Source organism: Oncorhynchus mykiss, unplaced genomic scaffold (genome assembly GCF_013265735.2).
Source record: "Oncorhynchus mykiss isolate Arlee unplaced genomic scaffold, USDA_OmykA_1.1 un_scaffold_169, whole genome shotgun sequence".
Taxonomy (NCBI): Eukaryota; Metazoa; Chordata; class Actinopteri; order Salmoniformes; family Salmonidae; genus Oncorhynchus; species Oncorhynchus mykiss.
The window spans coordinates 832,501-844,820 of NW_023493669.1; the positions used below are offsets into that span (position 1 = coordinate 832,501).

Sequence of the window (12,320 nt, forward strand, 5' to 3'; positions counted from 1 at the left end):
CTCTAGCCCTGACCTTTAGCCCTGAACTCTAGCCCTGACGTCTAGTCCTGACGTCTAGCCCTGACCTGTAGCCCTGAACTCTAGCCTTGACCTCTAGCCCTGAGCTCTAGCCCTGACCCGTAGCCCTGACCTGTAGCCCTGACCTCTAGCCCTGACCTGTAGCCCGGACCTCTAGCCCTGACCTGTAGCCCTGACCTCTAGCCCCGACCTCTAGCTCTGACCTGTAGCCCTGACCTGTAGCCCTGATCTATAGCCCTCTAGCCCTGACCTCTAGTCCTGACCTCTAGCACTGAACTCTAGCCCTGACCTCTAGCCCTGACCTCTATTCCTGACCTCTAGCCCTGAGCTCTAGACCTGACCTGTAGCTCTGATCTCTAGCCCTGACCTCTAGCCCTGACCTCTAGTCCTGACCTCTAGCCCTGATCTCTAGCTCTGACCTCTAGCCCTGGCCTCTAGCCCTGAGCTCTAGCCCTGACCTCTAGCCCTGACCTCTAGCCCTGACCTCTAGCCCTGAACTGTAGCCCTGAGCTCTAGCCCTGACCTCTAGCCCTGACCCGTAGCCCGGACCTCTAGCCCTGATCTCTAGCCCTGACCTGTAGCCCTGACCTCTAGCCCCGACCTCTAGCTCTGACCTGTAGCACTGACCGCTAGCCCTCTAGCCCGGACCTGTAGCCCTGACCTGTAGCCCTGACCTGTAGCCCTGACCTCTAGCCCTGACCTGTAGCCCTCTAGCCCTGAACTCTAGCCCTGACCTGTAGCCCTGACCTCTATCCCTGACCTCTAGCCCTGACCTCTAGCCCTGAACTCTAGCCCTGACCTTTAGCCCTGAACTCTAGCCCTGACGTCTAGCCCTGACGTCTAGCCCTGACCTGTAGCCCTGAACTCTAGTCTTGACCTCTAGCCCTTACCTCTAGCCTTGAACTCTAGCCCTGACCTGTAGCCCTCTAGCCCTAACCTCTAGCCCTGACCTCTATTCCTGAACTCTAGCCCTGACCTGTAGCCCTGACCTGTAGCCCTGACTTCTAGCCCTGACCTGTAGCCCTGACCTGTAGCCCTGACCTCTAGCCCTGACCTGTAGCCCTGACATCTAGTCCTGGTATCTTGCCCTCTAGCCCTAAACTCTAACCCTGACCACTAGCCCTGACCTCTAGATTTCATGTGGTGCTCCTACATTTCATGTGGTGCTCCTAGATTTCATGTGGGGCTCCTAAAGTTGGGAGCATCAGCACTACCAATGAAAAATGTAAATTTTGAGCCTTGGATGTATTGACGATGTTTTGATTGATGGTTATTGATCCCGTAGAGTGGCATCAGTGCTGGGGTGAGGAACACTCTGTGTCAGACGGCTCTGGACATCGTTAACCAGTTCACCGCCACACAGGCCAGCAGAGAGATCAAACAGCTGCTGAGAGGTAACCCCTGACCCCTAACCCCTGAACTCTAACTAACCATACAGGACAGCAGAGAGATTAAACAGCTGCTGAGAGGTAACCCCTGACCCCTAACCCCTAACCCCTGAACTCTAACTAACCATACAGGACAGCAGAGAGATTAAACAGCTGCTGAGAGGTAACCCCTAACCCATGACCCTTAACCCCTGAACTCTAACTAACCATACAGGACAGCAGAGAGATTAAACAGCTGCTGAGAGGTAACCCCTAACCCCTGAACTCTAACTAACCTCACAGGCCAGCAGAGAGAACAAACAGCTACTGAGAGGTAACCCCTGACCCCTGAACTCTAACTAACCTTACAGGACAGCAGACATATTAAACAGCTACTGAGAGGTAACCACTGACCCCTAACCCCTGACCTCTAACTAACCATTCAGGCCAACAGAGAGATTAAAGAGCTATTGAGAGGTAACCCCTAACCCCTGAACTCTAACTAACCTTACAGGACAGCAGATATATTAAACAGCTCCTGAGAGGTAACCCCTGACCCCTGAACTCTAACTAACCATACAGGACAGCAGAGAGATTAAACAGCTCCTGAGAGGTAACCCCTAACCCCTGACCCCTAAACTCTAACTAACCATACAGGACAGCAGAGAGATTAAACAGCTATTGATAGGTAACCCCTGACCCCTAACCCCTGAACTCAAACTAACCATATAGGACAGCAGAGAGATTAAACATCTCCTGAGATGTAACCCCTGACCCCTGAACTCCAACCCCTGAACTCTAACTAACCATACAGGACAGAAGAGAGATTAAACAGCTCCTGAGAGGTAACCCCTAACCCCTGACCCCTAACCCCTGAACTCTAACTAACCATACAGGACAGCAGAGAGATTAAACAGCTCTGTGTTTTGACGTTGAGTTTGACTCTGTGTGTGTGTGTGTGTGTGTGTGTGTGTGTGTGTGTGTGTGTGTGTGTGTGTGTGTGTGTGTGTGTGTTTGTAGATGCGTCAGCTGCGATGCAGGTCAGAGCTCTGACAGAGTACTGCAACAACTACGACCTGACGAGCCTCAACATCAAGACTGGAGACATCATCACGGTACACACACACACGCACGCACGCACGCACGCACACACACACACACACACACACACACACACACACACACACACACACACACACACACACACACACACACACACACACACACACACACACACTCAACATCAAGACTGGAGACATCATCACGGTACACACAGACTCAGATGCACTCAGATGCACCTAACCAGTGGTGTGTGTGTGTGTGTGTGTGTGTGTGTGTGTGTGTGTGGTGTGTGTGTGTGTGTGTGGTGTGTGTGTGGTGTGTGGTGTGTGTGTGGTGTGTGTGTGTGTGTGTGTGTGTGTGTGTGTGTGTGTGTGTGTGTGTGTTAGGTTCTGGAGCAGCATTCTGACGGCCGGTGGAAGGGTTGTATCCATGACAACCGGACAGGAAATGACCGCGTCGGCTACTTCCCCTCCAGCATGGTGGAGGTGATCAGCAAGAGGCCAGGTGACCAGCACACAGTGACCCCTGACCCCTAACAGAGAGAGAGAGAGAGACCAGCACACAGCGTGTATGTGTGTGAGCGTGCGTGTGTGTGAGGGTTAGACAGCACTCTGTGTCTCAGCTGTCTCCTAACTTGTCATCCCTCCATCCCTCCGTCTTCCTTCCCTCCCCCTGCTGCCTATCTGTCTCTGTATCTATCATTACCTCGTAGACCGTCCCTGCTGCCTACCTGTCATTACCTCGTAGACCGTCCCTGCTGCCTACCTGTCTCTGTATCTGTCATTACCTCATAGACCGTCCCTGCTGCCTACCTCTGTCTCTGTATCTGTCATTACCTCGTAGACCGTCCCTCCTGCCAATCTGTCTCTGTATCTATCATTACCTCGTAGACCGTCCCTGCTGCCTACCTGTCATTACCTCGTAGACCGTCCCTGCTGACTACCTCCGTCTCTGTATCTGTCATTACCTCGTACACCGTCCCTGCTGCCTATCTGTCATTACCTCGTAGACCGTCCCTGTTGCTTACCTGTCATTACCTCGTAGACCGTCCCTGCTGCCGATCTGTCATTACCTCGTAGACCGTCCCTGCTGCCTATCTGTCCTTACCTCATAGACCGTCCCTGCTGCCTACCTCCGTCTCTGTATCTGTCATTACCTCGTAGACCGTCCCTGCTGCCTATCTGTCATTACCTCGTAGACCGTCCCTGCTGCCTACCAGTCATTACCTCGTAGACCGTCCCTGCTGCCTACCTGTCATTACCTCGTACACCGTCCCTGTTGACTATCTGTCATTACCTCGTAGATCGTCCCTGCTGACTACCTGTCATTACCTCGTAGACCGTCCCTGCTGCCTACCTGTCATTACCTCGTAGTCCGTCCCTGCTGACTACCTGTCATTACCTCGTAGACCGTCCCTGCTGCCTACCTGTCATTACCTCGTAGACCGTCCCTGCTGCCTACCTGTCATTACCTCGTAGACCGTCCCTGCTGACTACCTGTCATTACCTCGTAGACCGTCCTTGCTGCCTACCTGTCATTACCTCGTAGACCGTCCCTGCTGACTACCTGTCAGTACCTCGTAGACCGTCCCTGCTGCCTACCTGTCATTACCTCGTAGACCGTCCCTGCTGCCTACCTGTCATTACCTCGTAGACCGTCCCTGCTGCCTACCTGTCATTACCTCGTAGACCGTCCCTGCTGCCTACCTGTCATTACCTCGTAGACCGTCCCTGCTGCCTACCTGTCATTACCTCGTAGACCGTCCCTGCTGCCTACCTGTCATTACCTCGTAGACCGTCCCTGCTGCCTACCTGTCAGTACCTCGTAGACCGTCCCTGCTGCCTACCTGTCAGTACCTCGTAGACCGTCCCTGCTGCCTACCTGTCAGTACCTCGTAGACCGTCCCTGCTGCCTACCTGTCATTACCTCGTAGACCGTCCCTGCTGCCTACCTGTCATTACCTCGTAGACCGTCCCTGCTGCCTACCTGTCATTACCTCGTAGACCGTCCCTGCTGCCTACCTGTCAGTACCTCGTAGACCGTCCCTGCTGCCTACCTGTCATTACCTCGTAGACCGTCCCTGCTGACTACCTGTCATTACCTCGTAGACCGTCCCTGCTGCCTACCTGTCATTACCTCGTAGACCGTCCCTGCTGCCTACCTGTCATTACCTCGTAGACCGTCCCTGCTGACTACCTGTCATTACCTCGTAGACCGTCCCTGCTGCCTACCTGTCATTACCTCGTAGACCGTCCCTGCTGCCTACCTGTCATTACCTCGTAGACCGTCCCTGCTGACTACCTGTCATTACCTCGTAGACCGTCCCTGCTGCCTACCTGTCAGTACCTCGTAGACCGTCCCTGCTGCCTACCTGTCATTACCTCGTAGACCGTCCCTGCTGCCTACCTGTCAGTACCTCGTAGACCGTCCCTGCTGACTACCTGTCATTACCTCGTAGACCGTCCCTGCTGACTACCTGTCATTACCTCGTAGACCGTCCCTGCTGCCTACCTGTCATTACCTCGTAGACCGTCCCTGCTGCCTACCTGTCATTACCTCGTAGACCGTCCCTGCTGACTACCTGTCATTACCTCGTAGACCGTCCCTGCTGACTACCTGTCATTACCTCGTAGACCGTCCCTGCTGACTACCTGTCATTACCTCGTAGACCGTCCCTGCTGACTACCTGTCATTACCTCGTAGACCGTCCCTGCTGACTACCTGTCATTACCTCGTAGACCGTCCCTGCGGCCTACCTGTCATTACCTCGTAGACCGTCCCTGCTGACTACCTGTCATTACCTCGTAGACCGTCCCTGCTGACTACCTGTCATTACCTCGTAGACCGTCCCTGCTGCCTACCTGTCATTACCTCGTAGACCGTCCCTGCTTGCCTACCTGTCATTACCTCGTAGACCGTCCCTGCTGCCTACCTGTCATTACCTCGTAGACCGTCCCTGCTGACTACCTGTCATTACCTCGTAGACCGTCCCTGCTGCCTACCTGTCATTACCTCGTAGACCGTCCCTGCTGCCTACCTGTCATTACCTCGTAGACCGTCCCTGCTGACTACCTGTCATTACCTCGTAGACCGTCCCTGCTGCCTACCTGTCATTACCTCGTAGACCGTCCCTGCTGCCTACCTGTCATTACCTCGTAGACTGTCCCTGCTGACTACCTGTCATTACCTCGTAGACCGTCCCTGCTGACTACCTGTCATTACCTCGTAGACCGTCCCTGCTGCCTACCTGTCATTACCTCGTAGATCGTCCCTGCTGACTACCTGTCATTACCTCGTAGACCGTCCCTGCTGACTACCTGTCAGTACCTCGTAGACCGTCCCTGCTGCCTACCTGTCATTACCTCGTAGACCGTCCCTGCTGCCTACCTGGCATTACCTCATAGACCGTCCCTGCTGCCTACCTGTCATTACCTCGTAGACCGTCCCTGCTGCCTACCTGTCATTACCTCGTAGACCGTCCCTGCTGCCTACCTGTCATTACCTCGTAGACCGTCCCTGCTGCCTACCTGTCATTACCTCGTAGACTGTCCCTGCTGACTATCTGTCATTACCTCGTAGACTGTCCCTGCTGACTACCTGTCATTACCTCGTAGACCGTCCCTCACCCCATCTCACCCCCCGTTTCAGATGTTTAATTTACATCTTTTTACATTTGTTTTATTAGGTTTTTATATTTCATTTTGTTTTTATCAACATTTGTATATTTTAACTTTGAATGATATTGTTTTATATTTTTAATTATGAATATATAATATTGTGTTATGTTTATATCTAATATAAATATTTGAGTTTACTTATTATTATTGTTTTATATATTTTTAATTTATATTTATATTGAGTTTTATTTGACTGGTTGTCTGTGTTTTGGGTTTGTTGTTGTTTCCCCTCCCTCTTCCTGGTTTGTATTTAGGCCCCTCCCTCTCCCAGCAGAGCCACACCCTCCTTCTACGTAGGCACGTCCCCTGTCCCTCCCCCTGCCTCGTTACCACGGTGAACGGCCACCGCTCCCACATGCTACCACTGCCTCTTCCTCCTCATCCTCCTCTCACGCAAACCACACCTCTCTTCTCCTCCTTTGGTTATCCTCCACTCCTCCTCTCTCCTCCTCACCTCTCCACTCTCCCCCTGGGCCTCTCCACTCCTCCTCCTCCTCCTCCTCCTCCTCTCTCCTCTCCTCCTCTCTCTACAAGTCTGGAGCAGCCAAGCCTGCCAGGTATCCAGCTAAAACTCTTAGCTTGTGAATAAATCATATAATCAATACTATTTTCAATATAATCAATACTATGATCAGTACATCGTATTACTATAGTATTATTGTAGTGTGTCCCCATCACTGTGGTTAGTGCTAGTGATTGTATTAGTAGCAGTATTAGTTGTAGTAGTATTAGTAACAGCATTAGTTGTAGTAGTATTAGTAGCAGTATTAGTTGTAGTAGTATTAGTAGCAGTATTAGTTGTGGTAGTATTAGTAGCAGTATTAGTTGTAATAGTATTAGTAGCAGTATTAGTTGTAGTAGTATTAGTAGCAGTATTAGTTGTAGTAGTATTAGTAGCAGTATTAGTTGTAGTAGTATTTGTAGCAGTATTAGTTGTAGTAGTAGTATTTGCGGTATTATCAATAGTTGTAGTAGTATTATTTGCAGTATTGTTAATAATCATAACAGTGGTCATATTGCTACCATTAGTTGGCAGCATTGTTAGTGTTGACCATTCTCTTGTTGTTGTTGTTGTTGTTGTTGTTTTGGTACTAATACTAGTTCTACATGTAGTAGTGCTGCTTGTGGTGGTTTAAATGTTAGTTATAGTCTAGATATTATAGATCTGTTGTTGTTGTTGTTGTTGTTGTTGTTTTGGTACTAATACTAGTTCTACATGTAGTAGTGCTGCTTGTGGTGGTTTTAGTGTTAGTTATAGTCTAGATATTATAGATTAGGTACGCATGGCCTGTGCTGCTCACTCACGTGTCTCCACTCCGTCTCTGTCTGCCAATCTATCTTGTCCTATTTCTATGTATCACTACATAGAAATAATTTAAGGACGTTGTGTGGTTTTGTGTGTAGATGGGGTAAGGTGGGGTTGTATGGTGGTGTGTAGATGGGGTAAGGTGGGGTTGTATGGTGGTGTGTAGATGGGGTAAGGTGGGGTTGTATGGTGGTGTGTAGATGGGGTAAGGTGGGGTTGTATGGTGGTGTGTAGATGGGGTAAGGTGGGGTTGTATGGTGGTGTGTAGATGGGGTAAGGTGGGGTTGTATGGTGGTGTGTAGATGGGGTAAGGTGGGGTTGTATGGTAGTGTGTAGATATGGTGGTGTGTAGATGGGGTTGTATGGTGGTGTGTAGATGGGGTAAGGTGGGGTTGTATGGTGGTGTGAGATGGGGTAAGGTGGGGTTGTATGGTGGTGTGGAGATGGGGTAAGGTGGGGTGGTATGGTGGTGTGTAGATGGGGTAAGGTGGGGTTGTATGGTGGTGTGTAGATGGGGTAAGGTGGGGTTGTATGGTGGTGTGTAGATGGGGTAAGGTGGGGTTGTATGGTGGTGTGTAGATGGGGTAAGGTGGGGTTGTATGGTGGTGTGAGATGGGGTAAGGTGGGGTTGTATGGTGGTGTGTAGATGGGGTAAGGTGGGGTTGTATGGTGGTGTGTAGATGGGGTAAGGTGGGGTTGTATGGTGGGGTTGTATGGTGATGTGGAGATGGGGTTGTATGGTGGTGTGGAGATGGGGTAAGGTGGGGTGGTATGGTGGTGTGTAGATGGGGTAAGGTGGGGTTGTATGGTGGTGTGTAGATGGGGTAAGGTGGGGTTGTATGGTGGTGTAGAGATGGGGTGGTGTGGTGGTGTGTAGATGGGGTGGTATGGTGGTGTGTAGATGGGGTAAGGTGGGGTTGTATGGTGGTGTGTAGATGGGGTAAGGTGGGGTGGTATGGTGGTGTGTAGATGGGGTAAGGTGGGGTTGTATGGTGGTGTGTAGATGGGGTAAGGTGGGGTGGTATGGTGGTGTGTAGATGGGGTAAGGTGGGGTTGTATGGTTGGTGTGTAGATGGGGTAAGGTGGGGTTGTATGGTGGTGTAGAGATGGGTTAATGTGGGGTTGTATGGTTGGTGTGTAGATGAGGTAAGGCGGTTTGTGGTTGTGTATTGTGTCAGCAGGGTAATAAGGGGTGATAAGTGGTAATAAGGGGTAGTGTGTCAGCAGGGTAATAAGGGGTAGTGTGTCAGCAGGGTATTAAGGGGTAATAAGGGGTAGTGTGTCAGCAGGGTAATAAGGGGTAATAAGGGGTAGTGTGTCAACAGGGTAATAAGGGGTACTGTGTCAGCAGGTTAATAAGGGGTAGTGTGTCGGCAGGGTAATAAGAGGTATTAAGGGGTAGTGTGTCATCAGGGTAATAAGGGGTAGTGTGTCAGCAGGGTAATAAGGGGTAGTGTGTCAGCAGGGTAATAAGGGGTAGTGTGTCAGCAGGGTAATAAGGGGTAGTGTGTCAGCAGGGTAATAAGGGGTAATAAGGGGTAGTGTGTCAGCAGGGTAATAAGGGGTAATAAGGGGTAGTGTCAGCAGGGTATTAAGGGGTAGTGTGTCAGCAGGGTAATAAGGGGTAGTGTGTCAGCAGGGTAATAAGGGGTAGTGTGTCAGCAGGGTAATAAGGGGTAGTGTGTCAGCAGGGTAAAGTGGTGATGAAGGGGTTGATCGCAGTGTCTTTGTTTGTTTGTGTGTGTGTGTTTGTGTGTGTCCATGTGTTTTTGTGTGTGTGTGTGTGTGTGTGTCAGGTTCTCGGGGCTCTGAGTCCAGTCCTCACGGCTCTCCCACACTTGGCCAGCAGGGCGGCTCCAGCGAGGATGTCTGGGTTCTCCGGAAGCCCCTCGCAGGTACGAGGGTGTGTTGTTGTGTTTGTGTATTGGTAGGTGTATTGGTGTGAGTGTGCATGTGTGCAGTTGTGTGTGTTATTAATTAATATAGGTCATTAATATAGTTTATTAATATAGTTAATTAATATAGTTAGTTAATATAGTTAATATAGTTAATATAGTTAATATAGTTAATTAATATAGTTAAATAATATAGTTAATTAATATAGTTAATATAGTTAATTAGTATAGTTAGTTAATAAAGTTAATAAATATAGTTAATTAATATAGTTAATATAGTCAATTAATATTATTAATTAATATAGGTCATTAATATAGTTTATTAATATAGTTCATTAGTATGGTTAATATAGTCAATTAATATAGTTCATTTATATAGTTTATTAATATAGTTAATTGATATAGTTCATTAATATAGTTAATTGATATAGTTCATTAATATAGTTAATTGATATAGTTCATTAATATAGTTAATTGATATAGTTCATTAATATAGTTAATTGATATAGTTCATTAATATAGTTAATTGATATAGTTCATTAATATAGTTCATTAATATAGTTCATTTATAAATATAAGTCAATATTTGAACATATGTATAATGGAATATGGTGCCATCAGAAAGTATTCAAACCCCTTTGTCTTATTCCACATATTTGTTGTTACAGCCTGAATTCAGAATGGATTAAATATGTGTTTTCTCACCCATCTACACACAATACCCCATAATTACAAAGTATTATTCAACATAAAATACAGAAATATCTCATTTACAAATGTGTTCACACCCCTGAGGCAATACTGTGAGTCTTTCTGGGTAAGACCCTGAGTCAATACTGTGAGTCTTTCTGGGTAAGACCCTGAGTCAATACTGTGAGTCTTTCTGGGTAAGACCCTGATGTCAATACTGTGAGTCTTTCTGGGTAAGACCCTGAGTCAAGACTGTGAGTCTTTCTGGGTAAGACCCTGAGTCAATACTGTGAGTCTTTCTGGGGTAAGACCCTGAGTCAATACTGTGAGTCTTCCTGGGTAAGACCCTGATGTCAATACTGTGAGTCTTTCTGGGTAAGACCCTGAGTCAATACTGGTTAGAATCACCTTTGACAGTGATTACAGCTGTGAGTCTCTCTGGGTAAATCTCTAAGAGCTTTGCACACCTGCATTGTACAACATCTGCCCATTATTATGTTCAACATTCTTTAAACTCTGTCAAATTGGTTGTTGATCATTGCTAGACAACCATTTTCAAGTCTTGCCATATATTTTCAAGCAGATTTAAGTCAAAACCTGCAACTCAGGAACATTCACTGTCTTCTTGGTAAGCAACTCCAGTGTAGATTTGGCCTTGTGTTTTAGGCTGTTGTCCTGCTGAAAGGTGCATTCCTCTCCCTTTGTCTGGTGGAAATCAGTCTTAACCATGTGTTCAAAACGAATGGAGGACCAAGGCACTCTTCATATAATTCATTAAAACACCTGTATTTATTTTTTACCTTTATTTAACTAGGCAAGTCGGTTAAGAACACATTGTTATTCACAATGACGGCCTACCGGAGGACAGTGGGTTAAATGCCTAGGGTAGCATGACAGATTTGTACCTCGTCAGCTCGGGGATTCAATCTTGCAACCTTACGGTTACTGGCCCAATGCTCTAACCACTAGGTTACTGGCCCAATGCTCTAACCACTAGGTTACTGGCCCAATGCTCTAACCACTAGGTTACTGGCCCAATGCTCTAACCACTAGGTTACTGGCCCAATGCTCTAACCACTAGGTTACTGGCCCAATGCTCTAACCACTAGGTTACTGGCCCAATGCTCTAACCACTAGGTTACTGGCCCAATGCTCTAACCACTAGGTTACTGGCCCAATGCTCTAACCGCTATGCTACCTGCCTATTTATATGGCATGGTCAATGGAAACCAAGTTTAAAAACTCTGATGTGTTTCGGATACCTGTGCTTAGTTCCATTACGTTTCTTTTTCATCCTGAAAAACTCCCCAGTCCTTAACGATTACAAGCATACCCATAACATGATGCAGCCACCACCTATGCTTGAAAATATGGAGAGTGAAACTCAGTAATGCGTTGTATTATCAGGTTCGAAGGTAAGACCCAGATGCAGACTGTGTCGGAGTAACAATGTTTATTACAGCAACAGGGCAGGCAAACGACAGGTCAAGGCAGGCAGGGGTCGATAACCAGAGTAGTGGGGGAAAGGTACAGGACGGCAGGTAGGCTCAGAGTCGGGTCAGGGGCAAGCAGAGTGGTCAGGCAGGCGGGTTCAGAGACAGGACAGGCAAGTGTCAAAACCAGGAGGACGAGAAAAAGATAGACTGGGGGGGAAGCAGGAGCTGAGACAAAAACGCTGGTTGAGTTGACAAACAAGACAAACTGGCAACGGACAAACAGAGAACACAGGTATGAATACCCAGGGGATAATGGGAAAGATGGGCGACACCTGGAGGGGGGTGGAGACAATCACAAGGACAGGTGAAACAGATCAGCATGTGACGTGTTTTGAATTCGCTCCAAACACTCTGTATTCAGGACAAAACGTGAATTTCCTTGCCACATTTTTTTCAGTATTACTTTAGTGCTTCCTGTTTAAACAGGATGCATATTTTGGAATGTTTTTTATTTTGTACAGGCTTCCGTCTTTTCACTCTGTCAATCAGGTTAGTATTGTGGAGTAACTACAATGTTGTTGACCCATCCTCAGTTTTCTATCACTGTAACTGTTTTAAAGTCACCATTGGCCTCATGATGAAATCCCTGAGCGGTTTCCTTCCTCTCCGGCAACTGAGTTAGGAAGGACGCCTGTATCTTTGTAGTGACTGGGTGTATTGACACACCATCCAAAATGTAATTAATACCTCAAAGGGATATTCAATGTCTGCTTTTTTGGGGTGTCGGGGGGGGGCTTTACTTGGCTCATTGCGCTCTAGCGACTCCTTGTGGCGGGCCAGGTGCTTGCAGGCTGACTCCAGTCGTCAAT

General features: G+C 48.1%; 1 protein-coding gene across 1 annotated transcript in view; it reads left to right on the plus strand.

The window, feature by feature from the left end:
- Nucleotides 1–12,320, plus strand: part of LOC118947579 (caskin-1-like) — a 111,731-nt gene that overhangs the window by 49,940 nt on the left and 49,471 nt on the right. Inside the window, exons 8-11 of the mRNA XM_036972508.1 lie at nucleotides 1,304–1,412; nucleotides 2,406–2,500; nucleotides 2,834–2,951; nucleotides 9,227–9,325. Coding sequence (XP_036828403.1) covers nucleotides 1,304–1,412; nucleotides 2,406–2,500; nucleotides 2,834–2,951; nucleotides 9,227–9,325 — 421 coding nt within the window. The remainder of the gene's footprint in view (nucleotides 1–1,303; nucleotides 1,413–2,405; nucleotides 2,501–2,833; nucleotides 2,952–9,226; nucleotides 9,326–12,320) is intronic.